This window comes from Scyliorhinus torazame, chromosome 26 (assembly GCF_047496885.1).
Source record: "Scyliorhinus torazame isolate Kashiwa2021f chromosome 26, sScyTor2.1, whole genome shotgun sequence".
Lineage (NCBI taxonomy): Eukaryota > Metazoa > Chordata > Chondrichthyes > Carcharhiniformes > Scyliorhinidae > Scyliorhinus > Scyliorhinus torazame.
The window spans coordinates 11,980,649-12,000,061 of record NC_092732.1 but is presented as its reverse complement, the minus strand read 5'-3'; the positions used below and the strand labels follow the sequence as shown (position 1 = coordinate 12,000,061).

Here is a 19,413-nt window from a genome sequence, read left to right as displayed (position 1 = left end):
AATAATGTTCCTCAGTGCTTCAGTAGAGCCCAATTCTCCAACAAGCTGCTTGTTTACTAAGACCAGTGCTTGCCGTCTATTCACCATCTGTTACATCACTGATATTACAATTCTCAAATATGTTTTCATGAGACTAATAAGACAGTGATTGTAGAGCGCGTTAATGGTGCAAAAGGCATGTCTTGGACAGAAAGAAATTGTTCACATTGTGTTTTTTTTAACTCACTCAACAAAAGAGGGGACAATCATTCGCTGGTTCATTCCCCAGTGCAATACCAGACCAATCCGTCAAACGACGTCTTTTGAATGCTACAAAATATGGGCAGTGTGGATTATTCATGCAAACGCTTAACCAATAAGAACCCAGTTGCAAAAAGGTGAATTATGTTGTCAGGAAGAATGCGCAATTGTGTCGCTTACATTTTTTAAACTTTTCTGAATTTGGCTGATTAACAGAAAACAAAAAGTTTTGGTCAGATATTCCCCCCCCCTCCCCCAGCAGTACTCAATTAATGCCTTTATTAAACTTTTGAATATCCCCATTCTGCCGTTTAATTTCCACCGACTTTTAAAATAAACTTACCCATTTGTCGCTTATTTGGGACTCCACTCTCCGTTCTCCCCTTCAAACTAAAACTGGTGGAAACAGATATACCAAACAAATGTTATACCTTAGAAATCCTAACTTACATGAAGAACATCGTTGAAAAGAGGATTGACGAAGATCTAAGTATAAATTTTAAAATATCATAGAAAATTACTAGGTAAGTTTGTGTTGGTTCGGGGGGGGGGGGGAGCGGGGGGCTGCTACACTCAGCGATCTTGCAGATGACACAAAGATTGGCCGGGCGGTTAAGAGTGAGCTTGACTGTCTTGTGTCACAGGAAGAGATAGACGGGATGGCCCATGGGCAGGAACGGAGCAGATGACATTTAACGGTGGAAAGTGTGAGGTGATAGACTTTGGAAAAAGTAAATCGACAAGAAAATATTCAATGAACGTTATGACACTGGAGAGTTCTGAGTGTCATGTGAGAGTACCTTTAAGAAATCGGTGTTCATCAAATAGCTGTAGTGGGTGTACCGTTAAGAAATGGGTGTTTATCAAATAGCTTCAGTGATGTCAGAGTGTGGGTGGAGCTGGGCTGCCTGTCTGCTTTTACTTTCGTTTTTGAGCTGGCAGCTACAGTGTGTGTTTAGTTTCGTTTTCAGCGTTGGAGCTACATCCAGCCAAACAAACTGTAACGTTGATCTCTCTCTGTATAAAAAGAATGTCTTCATACCACTTGCTAATTTAAAAGTGACAACTGCTCTCAGTAGAGAATGTAAACCTGCTGTCTTTGTTAAAGAGAGTATTTGTCTTATGGATGTTGCTATGAAAGATTCAGGGTTACTTATAGAGTACTGTAATCTTTGGGGGGAGTATTTGAGTTCATAGTTGCTAAGATGTTTACTGTCTGTTTATAACATTTTAACTGGATTCATATAATAAACATTGTTTTGTTTAAAAGTACTTTAGATCTCTGTTGCATCACACCTGTAGAGTAGGTCCTTGTGCTCCCCACAACCACAATCGATTAAAAGTTGAGGGTCACGTAAGCTCCATGATACACTTTGGGGTTCCATAAACCCTAACCCGTAATATGAGGAACAAAGGAACCTTGGCTTGTTTGCCCGTTGACCTCTGAAGACAGAAAAGCAAGTTATAGAGTGGTGCAAGATTCATGTTGGTCACTTGCCATTAGCAATCGTGGTATAGATTACAAATGCAGAGAGGACAGGGGGTCACGGTAGCATAGTGGTTCGCACAGTTGCTTCACAGCTCCAGAGTCCTAGGTTTGATTTCCGGCTTCGGTCACTGATTCTGCGACGTTTATACTTTCTCCCCAAGTCGCGTGGGTTTCCTGCGTGTGCTCTGGTTTCCTCCCACATTCCAAAGATGTGCAGATTCGGTGAATTGGCCATTCTAAGTTGCCCTTATTGTCCAAAAGCGTTAGATGGGGTTACGGGGATAGAGTGGAGGTGTGGGTTTAGGTAGTGTGCTCTTTCCAAGGGCCGGTGCGGACTCGATGGGTCGAATGGCTTCCACCTGCACTGTAAATTCTATCATCCTATGATTCTATGTTGGAGTTGCTTTGAAATTTAGTGAGCCCACAGCTGACGTAATGTCGCCAGTTCTGGTCAACACATTATAGGAAGGATGTCATCGCACTGGAGGTGGTGCAGAGGAGATTCACCAAGACGTTTCCTGGGTGGGAACATTTAAGTTATGAAAAGAGATTGGAAAGGGTAGGGTCGTTTTCGGTGCAGTCGTGAAGACTGAGAGGCGACCTGATCGAGGTGTACAAGAGTATAAGCGGTATGGATAGAGTGTGCAGGGAGCAGCTGTTCCTTTTAGATGAAGAGACAGCCACGAGAGGATACAAGTTCAAAGTGAGTGGCAGGAGGGTTAAAGGAGATTTGAGGGAAAACCTTGTTACCCAGAGAGTGGCGACGGTCTGGAATGCACTGCCTGCAAGTGTGGTCGGGGTGTGTTGCCTTTAAAATATTTGTCGCTGAGCACTTGCAAACCTGATAACTTTGAAAGCTTTGGACCAAATGCTGACAAAGGGGATTAGGTGCTTAGATCCTGTGTCGGTGCAGACTCGATGGGCCGATGGGCCTCTTCCGCTGTTTTTTTTTTGTAGCTCTTTGAAAATACTGGCAGATACTTTTGTAATCATTATTTGAAATAGGTTTAACACCTTGCAAAACAAAGAACTTGGGTCGGTAATCCACTTAGTAACTTATTTTGTGACTCACCTTTCATTCTGGCATTCTCTGCCTCTGCCCCCTGAAAGAAAAAACATACATATAACTAGCTAATCAAAACGTACGAGGAGGAACTTCAGTTGGTAAACAAGTATTAAAATGTTCCTGGTAACTATTAATCCTCACCGGATCTGCCACTTTTACGAAGCCAAATGGAAATAAGAATCAAGAGTAGAACCAGTATCACCAGGACAGGAACACCAACAGGAAGCGACAGACTGCACCATGCTATAAAAAAAACCGATTAGCCATTGCCATTGTTCAAATCATTCTTTACAGGGATTCTCAGAAGGCGAACGTGACCAAGATAAAACGTTGGAGTCACAAACTCGGAGGTCAATGAAAATGAAATCATTCTGACCGATAAGTCAACAGACAGAATGAAATCAATTGCGCAATCTTTGCGAGTTAATACAATGGAACTGACAACACTATCAGCGTTGTGCCATATCCACAGCACAGTAGGTATGATGAAAACATCATAGAAACGTCTTGTTTCAAATCTGAATCATTGAATGATAATACCCAGACAGAACCTAGTCGGTTCGCCGTTCCTGTTGTCGCTCATTGTTTGCCACACTCCATCTTCTCTTTCACCCATAACCTTCCAAACTGATCCCAATGGAGAATAAGTCCCATTCTTCTTTTGAAACTGTCTATTGAATCTGCTCACATAGCTTTTAATTGTGTTCCAGATCACAAACCCCACAGTGGGAAAAAATGATCTGGTCACATTTTTTTAACCAATAATCTTCAATACGTGCCACCCTAGTTTTTACGTGGAACGTGTTTCTCTTTATTTTCCCTCCAGCCGATAAAAATCAGGATTCTGAACAATTCGAGTGAACCTCTTATTGTCTACTCGAAGAAGAAGAATCCCTGCTTTTACCTTCTCTCCACATTAACTAATATTACTCATTCCCGGGGTGCCATTCTCATAATTCTACTCCACATTCTCTCTGAGGCCATGCGTCTCAAAGAAAATAGTGCCGGCAGCTGAAGTCAACGCTGCAAACATGGCCAACCAGTGATTAATTTACCCTCACCCTAATTCCCTAGCACGTTTCCCCAATTAATGAAGGCATTAACGCATTTTAGGACCTTCAGAAGCCATTTCAGTTACTCCTTCTATCTGCAAAGCTTTATGTAGTCACCGAATGATTACAGCCCAACCGGAAGTCATTCAGCCCATTCGCCGTCACTCTGCTAGACCAACTCACTTAATCCCATTTCTCTGTCTTTCCACTCGATTGTGAATTACTATTTCATTTCAAATAAGTTTCTGCTTCGCTGTTGTCAACTTCGAGTGTATCTGCCTCAAGTACAATCACAGATTTTGCATTTCGGATCGTAACTACTCGCTTCCCAGAAGTGATTATCAACCTGTCGCTGACGCTTTTCTGTCAGTTTATTTGACCCACCACCTATGGTTCTCTGTCCCTTTGCGATTGAAAATGGTTTAGTCCTATCTGCTCCGTCCAGGAAACTAGTTATTTTCAACACATTAATCAATTCTCCTCTCAACCTTCCCTTATGTAAAGAAAAAAGCTCCAGTTTCTCAAATCTATTAATTTCACTGAAGTTGATCAACCTGTGGGCCATATTCATCAATGCTTTACATAGATACAAAGAAGATAGGAGCAGGAGGAGGCCTTTTTGCCCTTCGAGCCTGCTCCGCCATTCATCACGAACATGGCTGATCATCTGACTCAATAGCCTAATCCTGCTTTCTCCCGATAGCCTTTGATTCTATTCTCCACAAGTGCTATATCTAGCCATCCTCGAGAATATATTCAAAGGTTTAGCATCAGCTACTTGTTTTCTTTCCGCAATACGCTCACATTGATCTGAACATTCACCGTGTTTGTAACTGAACAGGTTGAAACGTTGCTCATTGGTTCATTATATGGACCCAGAGTCGTTATTTCGAAAGTCCAGGATCCTCTGTGAGTTATTACCTGTCTTCCATCTTCAACTATTTGTGCAGGTAGATCCCCAGTTGCCCCTCATTTATTTCACTCGTGCTCAATAGAACAATTTGTTCCAATCCCAATTCTGTAAAGCTTCATTTTCTGAGGTTAATCGATGAACAAAGGAACAAAACACCATCCACCCTATTACGCAAATCCCTAGGATCGTAGCTGATCAAGAATGCGATATAAGGTTACTATTATCAGAAAGCAAATCAAACTTTCAAAAAAAGGATTTGAGGCAGTTGTCCATTGACAAATAAGCTTCCGGCGCTAAAAGGGGAAACTGAATAGGTTGTGTTTCTCAGCACACTCGTCCATGTAACCTCCTGTTTGGATTTATCTTTGCCTAAAGGCGCCTGTAGTGCAGAAGCAACCTCAACTCAATTACAAGTTATACTGCCTGAAAACAGCGGTGGAAAAAGATTCAATTATACCTTTCAAAAGGGAAATCACAAGTTGACTTGAATGACAAGTGATCACAGGGTTATGGCAAAATGGCGGTCCGAAAAGCAGAACACACTCAAAGAGAAAGCCGAGGAAGGATCGGCCAAATGAAATCGTGTTGCGTGCATCGCTCAATACGTCTGGGATATTTTCAGAAATATAAGGGCAAACAAGGAAGTTATTACCAGACACCAACCTGTTCTGGGCAGAGCGAATCCTGTTTTAATGTAACCGATTTAACAACCTAACGTACACACACACATACCCAACCTCACCAACGATATACATGGTTTCTGAAGATGCCTAAAATCTAAATATTTAATCCAACTGAGTTTAAACGCAATTCGCAATTTCACAGATCACGCACTGACCTGTCCATGTTCCTGATTCTTTGGCGAACGACACGCTCTTTCCCAATGTTTTGCCGTGGGGCCCCAATTGAACAACACACGTGCATCTACTGCCGTTTGTCCATGTTTCCGTAGACACCATGATGTGATTTCGGATGCTGTAGGTTCCGTCCGCCTCCATTGGACCGGGATCACTCAGACCCTCGGTGACCAGGCCGGAAATATTCCAGAAAACAACAATCTGGCTGGAAGAAACTCCACTGATCAAGCACACCAAGGGGATGGTTTCCGTTAAATTCAGTTCACTGGGCGGAACGAGAACCAGCAGAGCCGTCTTGTTGGTGGAAATTTCTGGACCGATAAAGGGGCAAAATTAACAGTTAATTTACACAAAATGATAACGTTGCTCACGATCTCAATTCATTTAACTTGTTCTCTTACCTCCAACCAATAGTGTAGCTGCATTCTGGAGGGGTGCGTAGCCATCTTTATCAGCACAGTAATAGGAACCCGAGTCATTCACCTGGACATTGCGAAGTTCCATTATCAATTCATGTTTGTTGTTGCCTTTTTTTAAACTGAAATTACAATCTTTCCCCTCACAGGCTGGGATATCGATTAGTTTCGGGATTTCGCCCACACGTTGCCTGTACCAGAAATAGGTAGCTTCCAATTCCACTTCGTAAATGTGGTGACAGGCTAAATACACCGTCTCGCCGACTTCAGCTGTCATTGGGAAGGGGGTCTGACAAAGAGAGGTCTCGGATTCTGTAACTAGAAAGATAATTGTCACATCACTACTAATTATCGGGATAGAGGAAGCAAATGTTGGAAGAACGTTCCCTGTAATTTAAAAACAATCTCATTAATGTCGTTCATTATTCTTGGTTGCATTTATTCTCCAATTGACCTTTTCTTCCCTTGAAAATAAGAAACATAAAAATGAATTAAACTACCTGGTCCATCCCTTTCATCCGATCACTGGGTCACATTTTGAGAGCTACAAAGCCTGATTTTGGCTGATTCCAGTATAACATTCCTAGGCGTCACTTACTCACCATAAACCCGCAGGAGTTGGAAAATCAGGAAGAGGCGTAAAGATTCCATGGATATCTTGATATAGGTGATTTCACTAGTTTGCTTCTGCAGGCTGAATGGTCGCAGACTGACCTGAGCTCAGTCCCAGTGAATTGCTCCACTTTCAGATGCGGTGGAAACAATTACGAAACATGGGGTGCAGTATCCTGTCGAAGACCACATACATTTGACATACTTTGGTCACCGTCTGCGCTTCACAGTGGTTAGGCGGCCAAATATAGATGGAGAGGCTGACTGGGCTATCATTTAGAGGTTTACATAGCATATCAATCATGTGAATGTCTGGTGTCTATTGAAGATAGTGTTTAATTAATTCTCAGAATGTGAGCTACTGGCGGGTGTGCTAACCATCCCGATGGGGCCCTTGACCGGTGGTGATGAGGTGCCTTCATCAAAAATGGCAGCCCATGTCCTACAGTGACAGTGCTATGATTGAGTGAGTTCCAAGAATGTTACACCCTGACAGTGAAGCAAATGCAATGCAGTTCCAATTCAGCTTTGACACTGGCAGGTAGGGGAGCTTTCAGGCGGTGCTGTTTCTATGCGTGTGGTGCCTTGTCCTTCTGGACGATAGACCAATGGATTTTCATGATTATCGCTAGGAATTAAGACGGGAATGTAATTGTCCACTGTATGACTATTCTGAAGAGATGATCTTCACAATTAATGACACGAACTGTGTACATAGATACTGGAAACCTGTTGGACGAATTGTGCGTGGATAGAATTGAAATGTGTGCTAGCAGCCTCAGTGCGTTATGGCAGTGTTGCGTGTGGATATATATTGTACGCAGCATTTACTGTGAGACACAAATTCTAGGAATACATCACGAGTGGGACGTGCGCATTTTCTTCAAAATGGGCATTGCTGAGTGACCTGGAGCTGCAGTCACATTTATGAGAGACTTTAAATGAGGTGAATATTACACCAGCCTGGTCTTTACAAGTTGCATCAAAACTGGGCGGCACACTTACTTCTGCTTGCGGTTTCTAGTTCTGTGCCATTGTGTAACATCTGCAGGCAATTCTGAATGCGAAGCACTTCCACTGTAAAAACAGGAAAACCACTGAGAGGTACTGGCTCAAATAATTTTCCATCACCGGCCTAAAGTGGTTAGAATCTTGACAACTATTTCTGCCCTTGTACTCTTGCACGCTGCTGAATGGGCTGTGAGCAAGCCGTCACTCTATGGTCGACAGTAGACAGGCATGGTCACAGCCAGTGGGCCTCTTTACTGCGAACACCCGTTTGACGGTGCAGGCTCGACTGACTCTCTCTCTTGTTATTCCAGGATGCGGAGATGCCGACGTTGGATTGGGGTGAGAAGAGTAAGAGGTCTTACAACACCAGGTTAAAGTCCAACAGATTTGTTTCGATGTCACTAGCTTTCGGAGCGCTGCTGCTTCTTCAGGTGAATGCCCAGGTCATGCACTTCTGATGACGAGTTCAGACCTACGTTGAAGCGCAACGCCGTCTGCTCAACTAAGAACCTATTCGACTGGAAAATCATGCTCCAAGGTTCCTCATATGAAAGACGCATGAACTCAGTATTTTGTCCCAACTTGCATTCCTCGTCATTATCCTGAAGATTGCTTGAAATGCGCTCCTGAGGAGTGTTGTGGAGAATTTGCCCCACGTGTTTCGCTGCTTTGGCCATAAGTAGGTAATTTTTCAGCAATGCAATCCCAAAACACGAATGTTTTTTTTTCACATCGGCAGTTCCAAATGTGTTTTCTCGTTTAAGACGAAACAGTTTGCTTCTTTGCGATAACTGCCAAGCTGATCCGGTTCGACACGTCATTGTCATTCTGCAGTCATTAAACAGCCTGTGAGGTCAGGACTGTTGTTTAGCGGACTGGTTTTTAAGAAACATTTGTTTAACGTGAGTTGATTTTGAATACTCGTTTGCTTTACTTGAGAAATTTGAATGAAAAATGTGTAACTGACCCATTTTCTATAGCTGGCCAGTATAATTTGCACTGTATTTAGATCTATGTCCTAACTAGTTCATCCAATACAACACGACCAGAATATTTATGCTTCGGTGCGTTCCATTGTATCTTCAAAAGGATTCTGAGACCTGTTCAGCCAGGGTGTGTATATATCATAATCAAGACCGTATTGTTAACAATTAAAAGCATTCTGATTGCTATGATGTCGAAGGGGAACAATGGCTGTTCTGCTGAGTCAGAGTTTGATGTTTCCAAATGCAATCTTCTTTTGCTAATGCTTGCTAATGTTCTGAGGTGTCAAAAAAGCAGTAAGATCGGATAGGCTATGACTTACCACAATCAATGATTAACAATCTTTCGATGTGTCATAAAATGTAGGTACAATGAACATGCAATAAGAAGGACATCTTTAAATAATATTCCCCCTTCATGAGCAGTCCAGATGGCATAGCTAATGCTATTAGCTTGGAAATGATTGATTGATTGATTTCATTTATTGTCACATGAAATGGTACTGCTCTGGTCATAAGTGCGGTTATGTAAAAATAAATCCCCCGCCCCTTACCCGTCCCACTCCCCTCTCCTCCCCAGAACACAGGGTTTCAGCTGTCTCTTTGCTTCGGGACATGACAGGACGAATTTTAAAAGAAACTTTAAGAGACTTATAACATTCTAACAGGGTCGATGCAGGGATAATGTTACCAATGATGGGTGTGTCCAGAACCAGAGGTCACAGCCTGAGGATTCAGGGTAAACTATTTCGGACAATGATAAGGAGACATTTCTTCACACAAAGAATGGTGAGCCTGTGGATTTCATCGCCACAGGAAGTAGCTGATGCTTAAATTTTGAGTATATTCAAGAGGCGGCTGGACATAGCACCTGGGGAGAATGGGATAAATGGCTATGGGAAAAAATAGGATTAGGATATTCAGTTGGATGATCAGCCATGATCGTTATGAATGGCGGAGCAGGCCCGAAAAGAAGGCTCCTCCTGCTCCTATCTTCTATGTATCTAGGTATGTATCTATTTTCATTTCATTCTGTAGGCAAGGCAGTCACATCACGCCCACGACCGTTCACTTTCTGCAGAGGGACTGGCGTACGTAAATGATCTCTCTCTTAGCAGACCGAGTGAGTTCGGCAACGGTTGTATCTGTCAAATCTTGCAACAAGTGGCCGTAAATATTTTGGGCTGAATCAAGGGACAAATAAAAGCATCAAGATGACAGTTCATTAAATTAATAAATAGTTGTGTTTTCGCAGATGTCACGATCACAGCAGGGGTAATGTTACTGGCGGCAGCAGAAATGCCTGCAGGAGACTTATTGGACGCGAGGATGCCATAGCAGAGCAGGACTAAAACTACAGTTCAGCACGCGGAAGCCTTGCAGTCAACTGATAATATTCATTTGGAAATTGTTGCTCAGGGAGATGCAATGGTGGAGGAGGGAAGGCCAATGATGGCATGTGCTGGAGGAAGAAAGTTCGGATTCAGGAGGCGAGGAGTCTGTGGCATTGGCCCTGGAAGAGCCCAGTCGTCCTGAATGGCAACTTCCACATCGTACAGGTGATGATGTCACTGATGACTTGGTTACACAGGGTCAACGGCAGGGTTCTGAGGAATGTGGAGGAACAGAGAGATTTGGGGTTCATGTCCACAGATCTCTGAACGTTGCCACTCAAGTGGATAGAGCCTATAGTGTGTTAGCGTTTATTACAGGGGGCTTGAGTTTAAGAACCGCGAGGTTATGCTGCAACTGTACATGATCCTGGTGAGACCACATTTGGAGTATTGTGTGCAGGCCTGGTCACCTCACTATAGAAAGGATGTGGAAGCATTGGAAAGGGTGCAAAGGAGATTTACCAGGATGCTGCTTGGTTTGCAGGATAGGTTTTATGAGGAAAGGTTGAGGGAGCTAAGGCTTTTCTCTTTGGATTGGAGGAGGATGACAGGCGACTGAATAGAGGTTTATAAGATAATGAGGGGGATAGATAGAGTGGACGTTCAGAGACTATTTCCTCGGGTGGATGTAGCTGTTACAAGGGAGCTTAACTACAAGATTCATGGTGGGAGGTAGGTCCGAGGTAGGTTCTTTATCCAGAGAGTGGTTAGGGTTTGGAATGGACTGCCTGCTGTGAGAGTGGAGTCGGATACTTTAGGAACTTTCAAGCGGTTCTTGGATAGGCACATGGAGCACATCAGAATGACAGGGAGTGGGATAGCTTGATCTTGGTTTCGGACAAAGTTCGGCACAACATCGAGGGCCGAAGGGCCTGTTCTGTGCTGTACTGTTCTATTCATCACCTCTTCGTGTTGAAATGGAGACGCCTGAGGATAAGTGCAAGGGCTCAAGATGATGCTTGAATGTCGTCTCCCATGAGTTTGAACCCTTAGTTGAGGTCAGTGCTCAACACATCCACATTTCTCAGCAGTTGCATGAACTTCTGAGACATCGCAACTATAGTTCATTCCACCGACATTATCTGAGACAGTGATTCGAGTCTCTTCGCGAGATTCTCAATTATTTAAGACAAATGCTGCTGCACCCTCTAGTCAGGAGCCACCTAGTTCAGAGATGGATGCTGCTGGGCAAGATGAAGAGCCAGAAGGGTTACCTTATGTTTACGGGGAACAGCAGCAATTAAGGATCCTCTACTCACTGTCCAACACTGCTAACTCTATCTCATCATGTTATGCATGTTATTATGAAGTTGGGTGGGGCAGTCCACAGACTTGATGTGTTTGATGGCAACCCTTTTCTTTGTGATTTGTGTTCATCATTAGAACATTTATGTCGTGTTTACTTCAATTATATTAGTCTTTTGCAATTATCTTATATTCAAATGAGGTATTTTGATGTTGCAAAGAGATAGTTGTAACTGTCCGGAAAGTTTAATGGAAAAGGTTTATGAACAAAAATAATGTAATAAATACAAAGCTTTGGTATAACGTTAACATTTAACTCATCGTGTAACGTTAGCCGCTGTGTAACACATTTAGTTTATCAACCAAATCATCTTTTGCTAATTTTGTTCAATGACCTTTGTTTTACTTTGACCCAACGGTCACTTTTAAAATATCAACACAGCGGTTCTGTTTTCATATTCTTTCGTAAATACGTGGCTGGATGGGGGGACGGAAGGGAAGGAAGGAAAGGGGAGGAAGGATGGGGAGAATTTGAAAATAGCGTTAATTTTCAAACTCAGTGTCCAAAAGCAGCAGCTGTCAGGGGGTTTCGACCTGCCCTTGCGCCAACTGGAGCCTGGGCTTAAGCAACTGCTCCAGGGGGTATGTTTGCGTTATGGTGCCAGTCCACCCCCCCAGCATCCCCCCCCCCCCCACCCCAACTCCACCCCCAGCCCCAGCTCTTCCGTTATGGTCGCAGGTCATCTTCCGGTTAAATATTGAGTCTTTCTGAAGGGCAAATGTGTGCAATGTGCAAAATGCTACAGCAGTGTTTTCGGCTTTCTCAGATGCATACTGGAACGTGCCTCCTGACATGTCCAGTCATCGAACACAAGACTTCTAAAAACCAGTTGTCCTCTCCACTACCTGATATATTGGTACGTGTCACCAGTTGTATCGTTCTTCTGCTTTATTGTCCATCCTCAGGGATGAGTTAGAAGCCCGATTGCCAGTAGATATCCACATAACGATCCAGTGACCATTGTTACTACCCTCTGGGATAGTGTCCCAGATTACAATTACATCCCCATTTGCCCCGAAGGCTAAACACAATTGAAATTAATAAATAATTCTTAGAAAAACACCGAAGTCTTTGGCCTTTGATTGCCCAATAATTTACGTCATCGGGTATGTAAAATTCAAAAACAGTTAACTTTATTAATAACAAGAAACATGACTAACTATGCAGTGAATACAACAGGTTAACTATGATCTAATACTTGACACCCCCGCACCCCCCCCCCCCGCCCAAATCGTTAACTCACCTCCAGACTCTGAAGACACACAAGGCAAGCAAACAAATACAGAGGAGAAACATTGGGTGTACAAATAATAAGAAATGTAAAAAGAAAAGTCTCTTCCTGCGGTTTCGGCTGTCAGTTCGAGGTTTTCGCTTTGTATTCGTTCAGGTCTTCGTAGTTTCAGAAATACATCAACTTCCCTGCAGGGAACGCGACGGAGAGAGAGCGAGTAGATCTATTTTCTCTGAGTCCAGGTCTCTAACCTCCTTTCCCTTTTCCGGCTGTCGAAAAATTCTCCCAATCGCCGCCTCTTATCGGGCAGAACACGGCCTCATGTCGAATCCCTCGACCACCAGCCAAACTATCGAACCAAGTCCCACCGATCCCTCCGAAAGTCTTGGTTCTGCAATGCAAAGCCAGCAGAGTGTTCTCTTTGGTAACTTTCCTAATTTCCCTTGCTCGACTTAAAGAGATTTGTCCAAGGATGAAAGTGACAACAACAAAAATAAAGAAATAGGGAAACGGGAATCAACAGGAAGGCCACTTGCACCATCCTGCAATTCCTCGTCTTGTTGTCGTGTCCAGGTATGTAACAATGAGTTTTCAAAGACGAAGGTCACATCACCGTTTCATTGTATTTATACTGAGCATCCTCTTTTGTAGATCACACGTCAACAGAGCATTTGAAGTATGAAACCCATTCCTGTTGATAAACGAAGATTGCCATTTCTTGGCGTCCACTATGGAATGTGCTTTCCATCGAGAGCCCTGATTATTTTCCTGGTACCAGAAATCCCGTGGACTGGGATGGAACTCTCGTTCAACGAGAGCATGTGTCAAACATAATAGAACATTGCAGCTTTCGGAAATCGCTCGTCCAGAGCTTGGGAGCACAAGCAAATGGTACGGGTGGAAGACATCATTTTAAAAAAGGAGAAAAGTCACAGAATCTGAAACATCCAAGCTGACAAAGATTAGCATCGACTTCAACGAAACTGGAAGAATATCTTTGTAAAAATAAAGAGCATTTAATTCATTGTGGCATTGATTTGATCAAAATATGCTTTCCGATTCTAAAAAGCTGAAAACAGTGAATGAGGAAAGGAATCCGAACATTTTTATTAGATTTATGGCGTGGCATGCTGGCAAGTTGACTAAAGATTTTTCCTTTAAAACCATTGAATTTTTCTGTTCCTGCAGTTTAATATGTTATAAGAAAAAAAAGTCTGACGAATTGAAAATATATGCAAATCAACTCTCTACTGACAGGAAGTACGTGCCTATTTAGTATTTGTGAATTTAGGGGGAGGAGGTGGCATAGTGATATTGACCTGGACCAGTAAGTCACAGACCCGGGATAATGAACTGGCACGTGTTGGAATTTAAATTCAATAACACATCTGAAATTCAGCACCGTGATTACCACTACTGCTTCACAGTACCAGCGGTCCGGGTTGCAATCCCGCCTTATGTCACTGCCTGTGTGGAGTCTGCACGTTCTCTCCGGGTCTGCATGGGTTTCCTCCGAGTGCTCCGGTTTCCTCCCGCAAGTCCCGAAAGAATTGCTTGTGAGGTGAATTGGACATTCTGAATTCACCCTCTGTATACCCAAACATTGCCGTAATATGGCAACTAGAGTATTTTCACATTAACTTCATTGCAGTGTTAATGTAATCCGATGCGTGACCCAAAGAACAAACAAAGAACAAAGAAACGCGCAGCACTGGAACAGGCCATTCGGCCATCCCAGCCTGCGCCAGCCATGCTGCCCGTCTAAACTAAAATCTTCTCCACTTCCAGGGTCCGTATCAATCTATTCCCACACGAAAAAATATTATTATTAGAAGTTTAATGATGACCATGAAATTATTTTAACTGTCATACAACCCACCAGGTTAACAAAATTCCTTTATGGAAGGGAATCTTCCGTCCTTACCAGGTCTGGCGTGACTCCAGACCCAGAAAAATGTGGTTGGCTCTTAAATGCCTACTGAAATGGCCGAGAAAGCCATTCAGTTGCATTGTACCGCTACAAAAACATAAAAGGGGGATGAAATCCGACCATCCGGCATCGAACCAGGGACCGGACAAAACAACTGCAAAGCCAGCAAAGTCCACTTTACTGACGTGTGGGTGCTAGTGCAAATGTTGGGAGAACTCTCTCACAGTCGATTTACACCGCAACGATTGTAGCGGTTCAAGAAGCCAGCTCACCACCACCTTCTGATGGACAATAAATGTTGGCCTAAACAGCAACGCCCACATCTGTAAATGGTTAATATATATACATAAAAATATATTCTTTTTAAAGCACAATTTAAAACCACCACTCCGGATCATAGCTGATTCTAAATTTGGAATTAAGAGAATTTATGGAAATACAATGCTATTTCAAGCAGCCACAGGGCATATATTTTAACATTTGTACGAGTAGCCCATCAGCCCACTCCTGCTAGCGGTCATCTTGCAGTCCCCGAGGAAACCTTGTCACTGAAACGGCCGCCGGCTATGTTGTCTTGCAAGGGAGACGGTCGGCGATCATGTTGAGTTGTCAGGGGATACTGTCGCGGCCATGGTGCATTATAGCGGATACGGTCGGGGGGCATGTTTAGTTGTCAGGGTAATCGGTCAGCGGTCATGTTGTGTTGTCAGGAGTCACGATCGGCGGCCATGTTTCTTTTACAGAGGTGATGGTCGACGGCCATGTTTTGTTCTCAGGGAAGTTTCGGCGGCCACGTTGTGTTATCAGGGCAGTCGGTCGGCGGCCATGTTGTGTCGTCAGGGGTGAGAGTTGGCGGCCATGTTGTGTTGTCAGGGGTAACGGTAGGTGGCCATGTTTTGTTGTCACGGAAGTCTGTCGGCGGCCATGTTTTGTTGTCAGAGGAAACGGCCGGCAGCCATGTTGTGTTGTGTTGTCAGGGGAAACGGCCTGCTGCCACACTGTGTTGTCAGGACAGAAGACTTCAGAGAGGCGGTGTTTATGCGGCACCCATAGGAAAAAAGCACGCCAGCACTGTGCATGTTATTCTTAAATGATTTAGTTAAATTTGGTATGATTATTTCCGGAATCCACTTCCGTCAGGCTATCAGTTCCCCCTCGATTCTTTGCTTTACGAATTTATTTTCGGTCCCAGCTGTTGTATTCCGGACGACCTTCGGAATTTGCGCCGCTCTGACGCTGGCATAACGTTTTCTTAAGTATTCTTTCTTTTCAAATCACCTACTGTTGGTAGTTTGGTCAGAATTTCTGTCAATTCTCCATTTATGAAGAGTTAATTCTGCCTTTTAAAAATCATATGATTTGTTTTTTTAAACGTGGGCAGGAACCTGCTGGTACAGATTTTTGGCAAGAGCCAAAAGGATTGCGTGAAATGTATGGGTAAGATCTGACACTGGCAGGAGCAACAGGAGAGCGACCCTTAGCTCCTAGGACGGGAGAAAGCTGCAGTCACGGTCCCTCACCCCAAACTCCCAGTTCAGTTGTTCAGAGAAAATAGGAGCCTGTTCAGATCGAAGCTTCAGCTTCTCGAACTCTCCCTCCCCCCCGCACTCCCACCCCCAAGCCAGAAAAACAAATGACTACGTCACTCTCTACTCTTTACTCAGAGAATGTCAGTCTGTGTTATACGCTTTCACTCGTGTTCTCTCAGATAATTTGCACTATCATACAAATGAACCTGTACAACATGCTAAATGTAATATTTATTCACGGGTACAGACAGGCGATAAATCAACAAGTTAATTTCCACCCTGAGCTATTGCGATATATTACATTATCTAATGTCACTAAAAAAACTCACAGTGAATTCACATTTTGCTAATCCTCTGCTTCTATTGAAGTCCCTGAATGACTGTAGTGGTATTGACATTCACGCTCTCTGTTTTCTACCGGTGGGAATGTGTGTGTGTGTGTCTGTGTGTGCAGGTGCCTCAGTGCGTCGATGTGTATCCGCCTGGGTGCATTGTTTGCGTGTGAGTGATGACACCATGTGTGTGCACTATGTATGTGCACGTGTATACTCACGTCTGTTTATGCGTGTGTGGTATCATAAATCAAAATCACAAATCACATTTGGAATTACATTAACCAAACTGTGCGATCAGGAATATTCCACTTCCCTGTGTCGGTTAATCTTTATCTGTTTCTTCCAGGAACATGTTTCACTGGAATCCATATTGATTGATGAAAGTTAAACTTCCTTGACAATTCTGTTTTCGCTGTTTTGAGGTTTTTAGCTGGCGGGAAAATGGCAGGGGGATTGGGGGCAAGACTTCAAAGTAATGCATTTGGATTCGAACTGAATTGGTCTCTCAGTGCTTCACCACAACGTACAGGATTGCAGAATAACAGCTCCAATTTATTGCGCTCCAGAACTGACACAATGTGAATAAAAGCGTGACGACTTGAATGTAAGTATTGTGCATATAGAGTCTCTGGATTCAGCATTTATTCCCAGCACAAAGAATACGGCGTGAAATTGATCATATTCACTTGGAACTATGTAAACATAATTTCCCAGGATCTACTGTACAGGATTGAACATTGGCAATATTTGACAGGGGGATTACAACAATTTTACCAAATGTGCACATTGCAATTCGAAATAATCTTTAGACCATACCTTCATAGGGCTACGAATATGAGAGTTCATGTTTAGTATTTGTTGAGAAAAGGTTGAATGCACCACGAGAGAACCCGCTACAAACTCTAATGCCTTTAAATGTAGTTCGATATCCAAATGTCATCAGTCGGACCCGAATGTAGCCACGTCGTTAGTTACTGAACTTCTCCGAGACTGACAAAGTCCAGCGCCTGCAGTACTTGCGAGATGCCAGCAGTGGTGGTATTATATCATTTATGTCACAAATTATATTTAAAGAGAAGAGGCGTTTGACTCTTTTTATTCATCAATTGACTGTCAACATTTCAAAGAACAAAGAAAAGTACAGCACAGGAACAAGCTCTTCGGCCCTCCAAGCCTGTGCCGACCATGATGCCCTTCTAAACTAATATCTTCTACACTTCCTGGGTCCGTATCCCTCTATTCCCATCCTAATCATGTGTTTACCCCTTAAAAGTCACCATCGTCCCTGCTTCCACCACCTCCCCCGGCAGAGAATTCAAGGCACCCACTACCCTCTGTGTAAAAGACTTGCCTCGTACATCTAGTCTAAACCTTGCCACTCCCACCTTAAACCTATGCCCCCTATTAATTGAGCCCTCTACCCTGGGGAAAAGCCTCTTACTATCGACTCTGTCTATGCCACTCATAATTTTGTCGACCTCTATCAGGTCGCCCCTCAACCACCGTCGTTCCAGGGCGAACAAACCGTGTTTATTCAACCGCTCCTCATAGCTAATGCCCTACATACCAGGAAACATCCTAGTAAATCTCTTCTTCACCCTCTCTGAAGCCCCCACATCCTTCTGGTAGTGTGGCGACCAGAATTGAACACTATACTCCAAGTGTTGCCTAACTAAGGTTCTATACAGCTGCAACATGACTTGCCAATTCTTATACTGAATGCCCTGGCCAATAAAGGCAAGCATGCCGTATGCCTTCTTGACTACCTTCTCCACCTGTGTTGCCCCTGTGGATCTGTACACCTCGATCCTCCTGACTTTCAATAATCTTGAGGGTTCTACTATTCATTGTATATTCCCTACCTCGATTAGACCTTCCAAAAATGCATTACCTCACATTTGTCCGGATTAAAATCCATCTGCCATCTCTCCGCCCAAGTCTCCAAACGATCTAAATCCTGCTTTATCCTCTGAAAGTCCTCGTCGCTATCCTCAATTCCACTAACCTTTGTCTCGTCTGCAAACTTACTAATCAGACCAATTACATTTTCCTCCAAATCATTTATATATACTACAAACAGCAAAGGTCCCAGCACTGATCCTTGCGGAACACCACTGGTCACAGCCCTCCAATTAGAAAAGCACCCTTCCATTGCTACTCTCTAACTTCTGTGACCTAGCCAGTTCTGTATCTACCTTGCCAGCTCACGCCTAATCCCATGTGACTTCACCTTTTGTACCAGACTACCATGAGGCACCTTGTCAAAGGCTTTACTGAAGTCCACATAGACAACATCCACTGCCCTACCTGCATCAATCATCTTTGTGATCCCTTCGAAAAACTCTATCACGTTCGTGAGACACGACCTCCCCTTCACAAAACTTCGACAAAACACACACCCCGACATAATTTATAACACATTTTAAGATAGTTGTGTGCAGACAATTGACATACAAGCTCGATAATTCTGATTTGTGACATGGTAAATGCCGTTGGAATCGGAGAATTAGAGAATTCCTTCAGTGCAGGCGGAGGCCATTCAGCCCACCGAGTCTACACTGATTCTGATTAAAACGACATGTAATTGCACGATATTGACATTGCAATCTCTTGCTGACCGATAGAGCATCCGTAACATCATCCAGAAAATGGAAAGTGAATGATAGGTTGTTCACGTCATTAATAGGCTGTCATTGACTTCTTCGTGGCATTGATATGTAATAGATTTTCCCGAGGGCATTTAATTTTCGGTCTGTAATCATCTGACCAGTTTTCACACGCCTCGACGTGAAATTTTGCTTTAGGCAATTGGTTAACTGGTCAGATCGATTTCATGTTTTTGACCCCAACGCACCTATATAGAATTTCTGACTATCTTTCAATCACATAATAACTAAAATAATCTCTTTGAAAGCACAGTCTAGAAAATATCCACTCATTATTACAAGTGTTTCTTTTAAGATTGTGTGATTTTTCTGAGCATCATCCTGATATTGATGTTTTAGAACAAACTCTTGTGGGAAACTTAACACACACTCTATGTATGGCA

At 43.3% G+C, this 19,413-nt stretch overlaps 1 protein-coding gene across 1 annotated transcript; it reads right to left on the bottom strand.

Moving 5' to 3' along the window:
- Positions 1-2,797: 2,797 nt before the first annotated feature.
- LOC140402841 (immunoglobulin kappa light chain-like) lies at positions 2,798-6,771 on the bottom strand. The gene is made up of 4 exons (XM_072490463.1): positions 6,636-6,771; positions 6,019-6,351; positions 5,599-5,928; positions 2,798-2,832 (listed from the first exon to the last, which is right to left on the bottom strand). The coding sequence occupies exons 1-4, from the start codon at positions 6,682-6,684 to the stop codon at positions 2,798-2,800; spliced, it is 747 nt and encodes a 248-aa protein (XP_072346564.1). The 5' UTR covers positions 6,685-6,771.
- Between the last annotated feature and the right edge of the window lie 12,642 nt (positions 6,772-19,413).